The sequence below is a fragment of the Gorilla gorilla genome, chromosome 7 (assembly GCF_029281585.2).
Source record: "Gorilla gorilla gorilla isolate KB3781 chromosome 7, NHGRI_mGorGor1-v2.1_pri, whole genome shotgun sequence".
NCBI lineage: Eukaryota > Metazoa > Chordata > Mammalia > Primates > Hominidae > Gorilla > Gorilla gorilla.
Genome location: NC_073231.2, coordinates 11,762,286 through 11,774,543, shown reverse-complemented (window position 1 = coordinate 11,774,543; position 12,258 = coordinate 11,762,286). Strand labels below are relative to the sequence as shown.

The window sequence follows — 12,258 nt, the reverse complement described above, 5'->3', positions numbered from 1 at the left end:
AAATTACTCCTCAGGCTGATAGGCACATGTAACATGAGTGTAACCGGGTTGGGACAGTGGCCACACAGTTGCCTTATTTTAGGTAAAACAATGTCAGGGAAGAAATCTTTACCTATGAAACCTACGTGTGTGTTTGTGTGTGTGTGTGTGTGTGTGTGTGTGCGTGGGCGTGCGTGTGCGTGTGTGTGTGTTTGTGCCGGGGTGTACTTCCAAGTATGTGCTTTTGGCAGATACCATCATCCTCTCAGCGATGGAAGGACAAGAAGTCGGAAGTGCGCTTTCTGACCTGAGAATAGTCAATGAACTATAGTAATTAGCACAGTGTATTTCTTCCTTAATGAGAAAGGAGAGATCCGTGGAATCAAACAGTCCATTCCAGCGATAACGTTTCCTCGTTCAGCCTATTGATTCTCTATAAGAGTGAAATTACCTGCCAGTGGAGAACAAGACCAGTCTTTGCATGAAATGCTCTTGTGGAAGCTAGATTGCCAAATAAGAAAGCATCAATGGTAGAAACATGCACTGAAGTTTGAAGAGATACTCAGTGCACAATGTAGAGTGTGAAAGACTTTGGGGAAATCATGCAATCACCGAGAGACTAATTGATGACATTCCGCAAATTTATGTTTGCCAGAAAAGAGAGATGGTCATGACATTGTATAGTGTGTGGTTTCGGACGTGCGACGGCAGTTTAAGAAAACATGAAACAAAAAATTTGAGAAATCACAAGGTATCCCAAGTATGACCTTTGGTTTATTAAAGAATTGTTGAAAATAACAACAACGTGTCTCACAGCATGGGTGATAATATTTTCATACGTATGTGATAATGGATCAACATTGGATAGAGATGAAATGAAAAGTTCTAAATTTGACAAAAGCAAACACCGAAAACTGCACCGTCAAAAAGCCCGGGTGACGGGTGTGAGGCCCTGTCTCAAGAAGCAGACACCGGAGAGATTTAAAAGCAGGGAGTGAAACCGAGGATAGCTTAACATTGTTAATACTGGCCTTTGTTTCAGTGGGAAAAGGCAAAAATAAGGCGTGTGTCCTGGATTCTCGCATCAATTGTTCAGGATCTGAGATGTTGCCTCCATTTCCAGTTACGCATGGTATGGTGCAACTGCAGTTAACACATTTGGTGCAAAACTTTTAAAGCTGACGAAGATGGACATGTTCCCTGAACTAAGAGGGACAGAATTTGGGTGTGTCTCCAGGCTCTCTGGCTTACCAGGAATGAAGATCCTGGCTCTAGGGATTTCCCCATAATGTCTTAGACAGTAAACAACAGGACAGAATTGAGGCCCGGCGCCAAGGCCTCGAGGTGTAAAGAGACAGCCGTGGCCTCAGGGCCCATGAAATTAGGATGATTTTAAGGAGAATGGTGGAATGAGAGGACTGTGACCTTTGGCCCCTTTTCTTTCCCTTTACTTTTCATGGGCCAGGTGTGCTCCATCAGAAGGCTTCCTGTGCCTGATGTAAAGTGTCCTGGGTGAAGAAAGGGCACTGCTTAGAAAGGTGCTCCACAGGGAGAAAGGATCCACCATTTTCAGGAGAATGATCCCCAGAAGCATGAGCAATCCAGATGCCGTGGCTTCACACAAGACGCTGGAGGGTCTTATTCTTGGAGCTGGGACCTGGGCATCGGTGTTCTTTAATGCTCATAACTGATTTTGAGGGGAGCCCAATCGATAACCCTTCTGGGAGTCATGTTCATCAGACTGTAGTTTTCACACACGTCACACACAGACCCTGTTCGTATGCACATTTGGGTGCTTGAGCAGGGTTGCGCCCAAGATTCTGTGGTTCTACGGAGCCCTGAGTTGTGTCCTGGACAGCTTTCCTCAGGGGTTGGTCAACTTTGATCACTGCACCTAGCAAGAAAGGGACCATGAAATCTAATCAGCAAATACAGAAAAGGAAGGGACCATTTCCCACAATTATTTCCACAGGAACACCATGTCGGATAAATAAGTCTGATTGCAGGACAGGGTCTGTGCTTCAGAGATGCAGCTTTTGCAGCTGGACGAATGACCTGGAATCTGCACATATGCCGTTTTTAAACACACCAAATGAGATTTATTTCAGGGCTGACTGAATGTATTTTAGTTGAGTACACACACTCCAGTGTTGGATTTCCTTTATTATCAATAAGACTTTGTTCCCAATGACTTCCATGCCAGTGGGAAAATTTTCTGTTTCGACTCATTGGAAGTGGACACCGTGAAACAGGCAAGTCGGTCTGTCTGTTTCCGGCGTTATGTGGGTTCCAGCAAGAGCACAAGTCCCAGGGCGTCTGAGGTCCATTCAGAAACCAAACTAAAATGGGCGAGCCAGGGTAAGAAAGAAGAGCACCGTTCCTATCTTCCAATTGAATTCCAGTTTCCACCATTCAAGCTGGCGAGAATGATCCACGGATGTCCCACATGAGCAAAATTTCACCTTCTCTTGCCGACCAACAACTGACGAATGAAACACACCCCAAGAGAAAATAGTAAACCCTGTCTCCTGCAATAACCTCACACGTAAACCTACACGTCAATAGGTCATATTCAGAAATACACACTGAATGTCATCTACCATGAACACAGACACACAGACAGTCCCTCCAGAGGTTCGGAAGTCTCACCACCCCAAAACTTGATGTTTCCCATGTGTGGGCTCATCCTGAGACACAGCCATCACTATCCAGTTGTCCCTGTTGTAGAGACAGAATCTTGGGCTCCTCCTTATTTTATGTAGGATTGACGGTGTTCGTGTTTGTGTGGGTGTGTGTGTGTTTCCGTGCACGCTTGTGGGTGTACTTCTGTTTGTGTGTGTGTGTGTGTGCGTGTGCACCCCTACGTGTGGGTCTGCGCTGAAACTGAGATCACTGGCACACAAGCAGAGCCCTCTTGCTGTGTTTGTTCTTCCCTTTGGATCTCCTGGTCGTCCCTTGCAGAGAAGCGAGTGTGCCTGTGTTCATGGACTCCTGATCTGTCGGGTTCGTCGAAGAGAGGTTTCGCAGGGAGCTTTGCTGTTCAGGATGATGGTTTTTCATCCCACACTTGTATTTTGATTGACGAATCACATGTACGTTGGGAGGCAATGTACCTTCGACTTTTCTGACGTTGAACTCAGGCTTCGTTTTGTTTTGCTCTTGGAGGAATTTCCAGTGGTCTAGGGTGCTTTCCTGAGTGTCTCTTTCCACCAAGTGCGCGTCCAACTCAGGTACCTGGAGGCAGGGGTGGTCTCTCTTGAGCTCTCCTTGCGTTGCTCGCCTGTCTGTGTCTTCAGCGCCAAGGGCTCTTGGTTCCCTGCCTCTTGACACACTCTCACTGTGTCTTTCCCATTCACTCTTCTGGATGTAAAAGAGGACATAGGCCTGTTGACTCAGGGCAGAAGTGATGCCAGAGGCAGTGACTTCGGCATCATCCATTTTATACCACTGGCCTTCTTGAGCTTTGACATAAGAGAAGTAATGTCCGTTGTGACAACTCCACCCAGCGTGGACCAGCACAGCATAGAGGACATAGACAAGAGGTCCTGTGTTCTGCTGAGACATGTATGGCTGCATGTCAAGGCACTCAGGATATTGCACATTCTTGGCAAGTTTGTTGTCTGTGACATCGGAGAATCTCTTCAATACAAGGATGAGGACCTTGGCAGAAGTGTGTAAAGTTAACGTCTTGGAGGCAGGCGCCTTCTGGAGACAAAGAGCACAATGATAGGCATTCTCTCCATTGAGTTCTTCGGGCTTCACCAACTGTTCCAAAGCTTGCTTGACACTCTGAGCTGCCTGGATATCCAGGGCGATGTCCAGGTAAGGGTCAAAGGTGTCTGAAATGCCGTGGCAGTGGAGACACTTGATTTGAGATCTCCAGTACCCTCCAAATATTTGGTGGATGAGGGTGGTGTCCTTGGAGTGATGATCTACCTGCTTGTGCCCGGGAAGGCATGCCTTTTTCATGGCATCCACAGTGAACATGAGAAATTCATGGGCATCTTCCTGCTTGCCTCTATGGAAGCCAGCAGCCAATGCCTGTGAGGGCTGGATGACATGGCCAGGACGGTAGAGGGCCCGTGTGATGTGAGCTTGCATAGTACAGAGCATGCAGCCCTTGTGACGATGACACGTTTGAGAGTGCTCCCGGGACAGCATGTAGTTGGCAAGGGGCGGTGTGTATGTCAGGCACTGCAGGGAAGCGTTCACGTAGCAGGTATTTCCCATATTCTGGAGCCCAGCCCCCACCGCAGCAGGTCTCCTGCTACTCAGAGGAAGCTTCTCCCTGGGAGCAAGCTGTCTTGCCACAGGAGCCAAATCATCACAGAAGTCGACACGGGTCTCACATGAGAGTGGTGACTTCTCAGGGAGAGAAGTCCGCTGGATTTCAGCAAAAGCTGCATCTGGCCGAGAAGATGTGAGTTTTGAGTTTTGAAAAGTGGTTGAACTGCCACTCACCTCCCAAGTAGAGTGAGTCGTCCTCCATGTCGCCTGGAACAAGGATCACAAGGTTTTTCTGCTGGGACCGCAGGTTGCAGAAAGACGCTATCTCTTCCGAGAGAGTCTTCAAATGACGAGCTCTCTGGCCGCATCAGCCCTTATAGAACTCACCCCCACCAACCGCGAACACCCCACCCACCCATCAGGTGCTCCATAAACCAATCAAATATCAGCACTCAATTAAGGAATGAGTCACAGGGTGTGTCCCCTTGCATCGCTGGGAATTCAACAGGCACAGCCCACATCATGACTTCTAGAACACCTGAATCAAATTACTCCTCAGGCTGATAGGCACATGTAACATGAGTGTAACCGGGTTGGGACAGTGGCCACACAGTTGCCTTATTTTAGGTAAAACAATGTCAGGGAAGAAATCTTTACCTATGAAACCTACGTGTGTGTTTGTGTGTGTGTGTGTGTGTGTGTGTGTGCGTGGGCGTGCGTGTGCGTGTGTGTGTGTTTGTGCCGGGGTGTACTTCCAAGTATGTGCTTTTGGCAGATACCATCATCCTCTCAGCGATGGAAGGACAAGAAGTCGGAAGTGCGCTTTCTGACCTGAGAATAGTCAATGAACTATAGTAATTAGCACAGTGTATTTCTTCCTTAATGAGAAAGGAGAGATCCGTGGAATCAAACAGTCCATTCCAGCGATAACCTTTCCTCGTTCAGCCTATTGATTCTCTATAAGAGTGAAATTACCTGCCAGTGGAGAACAAGACCAGTCTTTGCATGAAATGCTCTTGTGGAAGCTAGATTGCCAAATAAGAAAGCATCAATGGTAGAAACATGCACTGAAGTTTGAAGAGATACTCAGTGCACAATGTAGAGTGTGAAAGACTTTGGGGAAATCATGCAATCACCGAGAGACTAATTGATGACATTCCGCAAATTTATGTTTGCCAGAAAAGAGAGATGGTCATGACATTGTATAGTGTGTGGTTTCGGACGTGCGACGGCAGTTTAAGAAAACATGAAACAAAAAATTTGAGAAATCACAAGGTATCCCAAGTATGACCTTTGGTTTATTAAAGAATTGTTGAAAATAACAACAACGTGTCTCACAGCATGGGTGATAATATTTTCATACGTATGTGATAATGGATCAACATTGGATAGAGATGAAATGAAAAGTTCTAAATTTGACAAAAGAAAACACCGAAAACTGCACCGTCAAAAAGCCCGGGTGACGGGTGTGAGGCCCTGTCTCAAGAAGCAGACACCGGAGAGATTTAAAAGCAGGGAGTGAAACCGAGGATAGCTTAACATTGTTAATACTGGCCTTTGTTTCAGTGGGAAAAGGCAAAAATAAGGCGTGTGTCCTGGATTCTCGCATCAATTGTTCAGGATCTGAGATGTTGCCTCCATTTCCAGTTACGCATGGTATGGTGCAACTGCAGTTAACACATTTGGTGCAAAACTTTTAAAGCTGACGAAGATGGACATGTTCCCTGAACTAAGAGGGACAGAATTTGGGTGTGTCTCCAGGCTCTCTGGCTTACCAGGAATGAAGATCCTGGCTCTAGGGATTTTCCCATAATGTCTTAGACAGTAAACAACAGGACAGAATTGAGGCCCGGCGCCAAGGCCTCGAGGTGTAAAGAGACAGCCGTGGCCTCAGGGCCCATGAAATTAGGATGATTTTAAGGAGAATGGTGGAATGAGAGGACTGTGACCTTTGGCCCCTTTTCTTTCCCTTTACTTTTCATGGGCCAGGTGTGCTCCATCAGAAGGCTTCCTGTGCCTGATGTAAAGTGTCCTGGGTGAAGAAAGGGCACTGCTTAGAAAGGTGCTCCACAGGGAGAAAGGATCCACCATTTTCAGGAGAATGATCCCCAGAAGCATGAGCAATCCAGATGCCGTGGCTTCACACAAGACGCTGGAGGGTCTTATTCTTGGAGCTGGGACCTGGGCATCGGTGTTCTTTAATGCTCATAACTGATTTTGAGGGGAGCCCAATCGATAACCCTTCTGGGAGTCATGTTCATCAGACTGTAGTTTTCACACACGTCACACACAGACCCTGTTCGTATGCACATTTGGGTGCTTGAGCAGGGTTGCGCCCAAGATTCTGTGGTTCTACGGAGCCCTGAGTTGTGTCCTGGACAGCTTTCCTCAGGGGTTGGTCAACTTTGATCACTGCACCTAGCAAGAAAGGGACCATGAAATCTAATCAGCAAATACAGAAAAGGAAGGGACCATTTCCCACAATTAGTTCCACAGGAACACCATGTCGGATAAGTAAGTCTGATTGCAGGACAGGGTCTGTGCTTCAGAGATGCAGCTTTTGCAGCTGGACGAATGACCGGGAATCTGCACATATGCCGTTTTTAAACACACCAAATGAGATTTATTTCAGGGCTGACTGAATGTATTTTAGTTGAGTACACACACTCCAGTGTTGCATTTCCTTTATTATCAATAAGACATTGTTCCAAATGACTTCCATGCCAGTGGGAAAATTTTCTGTTTCGACTCATTGGAAGTGGACACCGTGAAACAGGCAAGTCGGTCTGTCTGTTTCCGGCGTTATGTGGGTTCCAGCAAGAGCACAAGTCCCAGGGCGTCTGAGGTCCATTCAGAAACCAAACTAAAATGGGCGAGCCAGGGTAAGAAAGAAGAGCATCGTTCCTATCTTCCAATTGAATTCCAGTTTCCACCATTCAAGGTGGCGAGAATGATCCACGGATGTCCCACATGGGCAAAATTTCACCTTCTCTTGCCGACCAACAACTGACGAATGAAACACACCCCAAGAGAAAATAGTAAACCCTGTCTCCTGCAATAACCTCACACGTAAACCTACACGTCAATAGGTCATATTCAGAAATACACACTGAATGTCATCTACCATGAACACAGACACACAGACAGTCCCTCCAGAGGTTCGGAAGACTCACCACCCCAAAACTTGATGTTTCCCAGGTGTGGGCTCGTCCTGAGACGCAGCCATCACTATCCAGTTGTCCCTGTTGTAGAGACAGAATCTTGGGCTCCTCATTACTTTATGTAGGATTGACGGTGTTCGTGTTTGTGTGGGTGTGTTTGTGTTTCCGTGCGCGCTTGTGGGTGTACTTCTGTTTGTGTGTGTGTGTGTGTGTGTGTGCGTGTGCACCCCTACGTGTGGGTCGGCACTTCAACTGAGATCACTGGCACACAAGCAGAGCCCTCTTGCTGTGTTTGTTCTTCCCTTTGGATCTCCTGGTCGTCCCTTGCAGAGAAGCGAGTGTGCCCGTGTTCATGGACTCCTGATCTGTCGGGTTCGTCGAAGAGAGGTTTAGCAGGGAGCTTTGCTGTTCAGGATGATGGTTTTTCATCCCACACTTGTATTTTGATTGACGAATCACAAGTACGTTCGGAGGCAAGGTACCTTCGACTTTTCTGACGTTGAACTCAGGCTTCGTTTTGTTTTGCTCTTGGAGGAATTTCCAGTGGTCTAGGGTGCTTTCCTGAGTGTCTCTTTCCACCAAGTGCTCGTCCAACTCGGGTACCTGGAGGCAGGGGTGGTCTCTCTTGAGCTCTCCTTGCGTTGCTCGCCTGTCTGTGTCTTCAGCGCCAAGGGCTCTTGGTTCCCTGCCTCTTGACACACTCTCACTGTGTCTTTCCCATTCACTCTTCTGGATGTAAAAGAGGACATAGGCCTGTTGACTCAGGGCAGAAGTGATGCCAGAGGCAGTGACTTCGGCATCATCCATTTTATACCACTGGCCTTCTTGAGCTTTGACATAAGAGAAGTAATGTCCGTTGTGACAACTCCACCCAGCGTGGACCAGCACAGCATAGAGGACATAGACAAGAGGTCCTGTGTTCTGCTGAGACATGTATGGCTGCATGTCAAGGCACTCAGGATATTGCACATTCTTGGCAAGTTTGTTGCCTGTGACATCGGAGAATCTCTTCAATACAAGGATGAGGACCTTGGCAGAAGTGTGTAAAGTTAACGTCTTGGAGGCAGGCGCCTTCTGGAGACAAAGAGCACAATGATAGGCATTCTCTCCATTGAGTTCTTCGGGCTTCACCAACTGTTCCAAAGCTTGCTTGACACTCTGAGCTGCCTGGATATCCAGGGCGATGTCCAGGTAAGGGTCAAAGGTGTCTGAAATGCCGTGGCAGTGGAGACACTTGATTTGAGATCTCCAGTACCCTCCAAATATTTGGTGGATGAGGGTGGTGTCCTTGGAGTGATGATCTACCTGCTTGTGCCCGGGAAGGCATGCCTTTTTCATGGCATCCACAGTGAACATGAGAAATTCATGGGCATCTTCCTGCTTGCCTCTATGGAAGCCAGCAGCCAATGCCTGTGAGGGCTGGATGACATGGCCAGGACGGTAGAGGGCCCGTGTGATGTGAGCTTGCATAGTACAGAGCATGCAGCCCTTGTGACGATGACACGTTTGAGAGTGCTCCCGGGACAGCATGTAGTTGGCAAGGGGCGGTGTGTATGTCAGGCACTGCAGGGAAGCGTTCACGTAGCAGGTATTTCCCATATTCTGGAGCCCAGCCCCCACCGCAGCAGGTCTCCTGCTACTCAGAGGAAGCTTCTCCCTGGGAGCAAGCTGTCTTGCCACAGGAGCCAAATCATCACAGAAGTCGACACGGGTCTCACATGAGAGTGGTGACTTCTCAGGGAGAGAAGTCCGCTGGATTTCAGCAAAAGCTGCATCTGGCCAAGAAGATGTGAGTTTTGAAAAGTGGTTGAACTGCCACTCACCTCCCAAGTAGAGTGAGTCGTCCTCCATGTCGCCTGGAACAAGGATCACAAGGATTTTCTGCTGGGACCGCAGGTTGCAGAAAGACGCTATCTCTTCCGAGAGAGTCTTCAAATGACGAGCTCTCTGGCCGCATCAGCCCTTATAGAACTCACCCCCACCAACCGCGAACACCCCACCCACCCATCAGGTGCTCCATAAACCAATCAAATATCAGCACTCAATTAAGGAATGAGTCACAGGGTGTGTCCCCTTGCATCGCTGGGAATTCAACAGGCACAGCCCACATCATGACTTCTAGAACACCTGAATCAAATTACTCCTCAGGCTGATAGGCACATGTAACATGAGTGTAACCGGGTTGGGACAGTGGCCACACAGTTGCCTTATTTTAGGTAAAACAATGTCAGGGGAGAAATCTTTACCTATGAAACCTATGTGTGTGTTTGTGTGTGTGTGTGTGTGTGCGTGTGCGTGCGTGTGCGTGTGTGTGTGTTTGTGCCGGGATGTACTTCCAAGTATGTGCTTTTGGCAGATACCATCATCCTCTCAGCGATGGAAGGACAAGAAGTCGGAAGTGCGCTCTCTGACCTGAGAATAGTCAATGAAGTATAGTAATTAGCACAGTGTATTTCTTCCTTAATAAGAAAGGAGAGATCCGTGGAATCAAACAGTCCATTCCAGCGATAACCTTTCCACGTTCAGCCTATTGATTCTCTATAAGAGTGAAATTACCTGCCAGTGGAGAACAAGACCAGTCTTTGCATGAAATGCTCTTGTGGAAGCTAGATTGCCAAATAAGAAAGCATCAATGGTAGAAACATGCACTGAAGTTTGAAGAGATACTCAGTGCACGATGTAGAGTGTGAAAGACTTTGGGGAAATCATGCAATCACCGAGAGACTAATTGATGACATTCCGCAAATTTATGTTTGCCAGAAAAGAGAGATGGTCATGACATTGTATAGTGTGTGGTTTCGGACGTGCGACGGCAGTTTAAGAAATCATGAAACAAAAAATTTGAGAAATCACAAGGTATCCCAAGTATGACCTTTGGTTTATTAAAGAATTGACGAAAATAACAACAACGTGTCTCACATCATGGGTGATAATATTTTCATACGTATGTGATAATGGATCAACATTGGATAGAGATGAAATGAAAAGTTCTAAATTTGACAAAAGCAAACACCGAAAACTGCACCGTCAAAAAGCCCGGGTGACGGGTGTGAGGCCCTGTCTCAAGAAGCAAACACCGGAGAGATTTAAAAGCAGGGAGTGAAACCGAGGATAGCTTAACATTGTTAATACTGGCCCTTGTTTCAGTGGGAAAAGGCAAAAATAAGCCGTGTGTGTCCTGGATTCTCGCATCAATTGTTCAGGATCTGAGATGTTGCCTCCATTTCCAGTTACGCATGGTATGGTGGAACTGCAGTTAGCACATTTGGTGCAAAACTTTTAATGCTGACGAAAATGGACATGTTCCCTGAACTAAGAGGGACAGAATTTGGGTGTGTCTCCAGGCTCTCTGGCTTACCAGGAATGAAGATCCTGGCTCTAGGGATTTCCCCATAATGTCTTAGACAGTAAGCAACAGGACATTATTGAGGCCCGGCGCCAAGGCCTCGAGGTGTAAAGAGACAGCCGTGGCCTCAGGGCCCATGAAATTAGGATGATTTTAAGGAGAATGGTGGAATGAGAGGACTGTGACCTTTGGCCCCTTTTCTTTCCCTTTACTTTTCATGGGCCAGGTGTGCTCCATCAGAAGGCTTCCTGTGCCTGATGTAAAGTGTCCTGGGTGAAGAAAGGGCACTGCTTAGAAAGGTGCTCCACAGGGAGAAAGGAGCCACCATTTTCAGGAGAATGATCCCCAGAAGCATGAGCAATCCAGATGCCGTGGCTTCACACAAGACGCTGGAGGGTCTTATTCTTGGAGCTGGGACCTGGGCATCGGTGTTCTTTAATGCTCATAACTGATTTTGAGGGGAGCCCAATCGATAACCCTTCTGGGAGTCATGTTCATCAGACTGTAGTTTTCACACACGTCACACACAGACCCTGTTCGTATGCACATTTGGGTGCTTGAGGAGGGTTGCGCCCAAGATTCTGTGGTTCTACGGAGCCCTGAGTTGTGTCCTGGACAGCTTTCCTCAGGGGTTGGTCAACTTTGATCACTGCACCTAGCAAGAAAGGGACCATGAAATCTAATCAGCAAATACAGAAAAGGAAGGGACCATTTCCCACAATTATTTCCACAGGAACACCATGTCGGATAAATAAGTCTGATTGCAGGACAGGGTCTGTGCTTCAGAGATGCAGCTTTCGCAGCTGGACGAATGACCTGGAATCTGCACATATGCCGTTTTTAAACACACCAAATGAGATTTATTTCAGGGCTGACTGAATGTATTTTAGTTGAGTACACACACTCCAGTGTTGCATTTCCTTTATTATCAATAAGACATTGTTCCAAATGACTTCCATGCCAGTGGGAAAATTTTCTGTTTCGACTCATTGGAAGTGGACACCGTGAAACAGGCAAGTCGGTCTGTCTGTTTCCGGCGTTATGTGGGTTCCAGCAAGAGCACAAGTCCCAGGGCGTCTGAGGTCCATTCAGAAACCAAACTAAAATGGGCGAGCCAGGGTAAGAAAGAAGAGCATCGTTCCTATCTTCCAATTGAATTCCAGTTTCCACCATTCAAGGTGGCGAGAATGATCCACGGATGTCCCACATGGGCAAAATTTCACCTTCTCTTGCCGACCAACAACTGACGAATGAAACACACCCCAAGAGAAAATAGTAAACCCTGTCTCCTGCAATAACCTCACACGTAAACCTACACGTCAATAGGTCATATTCAGAAATACACACTGAATGTCATCTACCATGAACACAGACACACAGACAGTCCCTCCAGAGGTTCGGAAGACTCACCACCCCAAAACTTGATGTTTCCCAGGTGTGGGCTCATCCTGAGACGCAGCCATCAGTATCCAGTTGTCCCTGTTGTAGAGACAGAATCTTGGGCTCCTCATGACTTTATGTAGGATTGACGGTGTTCGTGTTTGT

At 47.3% G+C, this 12,258-nt stretch overlaps 2 protein-coding genes across 2 annotated transcripts; both read right to left on the bottom strand.

Moving 5' to 3' along the window:
• Positions 1–1,102: 1,102 nt before the first annotated feature.
• LOC129524393 (putative ubiquitin carboxyl-terminal hydrolase 17-like protein 23) lies at positions 1,103–4,751 on the bottom strand. The gene is given in 3 exon segments (XM_063709232.1): positions 1,103–1,184; positions 3,911–4,416; positions 4,418–4,751. Coding segments are annotated over 3 exon segments (639 nt in total). The 5' UTR covers positions 4,469–4,751.
• A 2,874-nt stretch (positions 4,752–7,625) lies between these two features.
• Positions 7,626–9,218, bottom strand: LOC134758993 (ubiquitin carboxyl-terminal hydrolase 17-like protein 22). Its single transcript, XM_063708966.1, has one exon. The coding sequence runs from the start codon at positions 9,216–9,218 to the stop codon at positions 7,626–7,628; it is 1,593 nt and encodes a 530-aa protein (XP_063565036.1).
• Between the last annotated feature and the right edge of the window lie 3,040 nt (positions 9,219–12,258).

Bases quoted from the DNA above. Each gene is read 5' to 3' on its own strand.
- LOC134758993 (XM_063708966.1), bottom strand. From the start codon at position 9,218: ATGGAGGACGACTCACTCTACTTGGGAGGTGAGTGGCAGTTCAACCAC.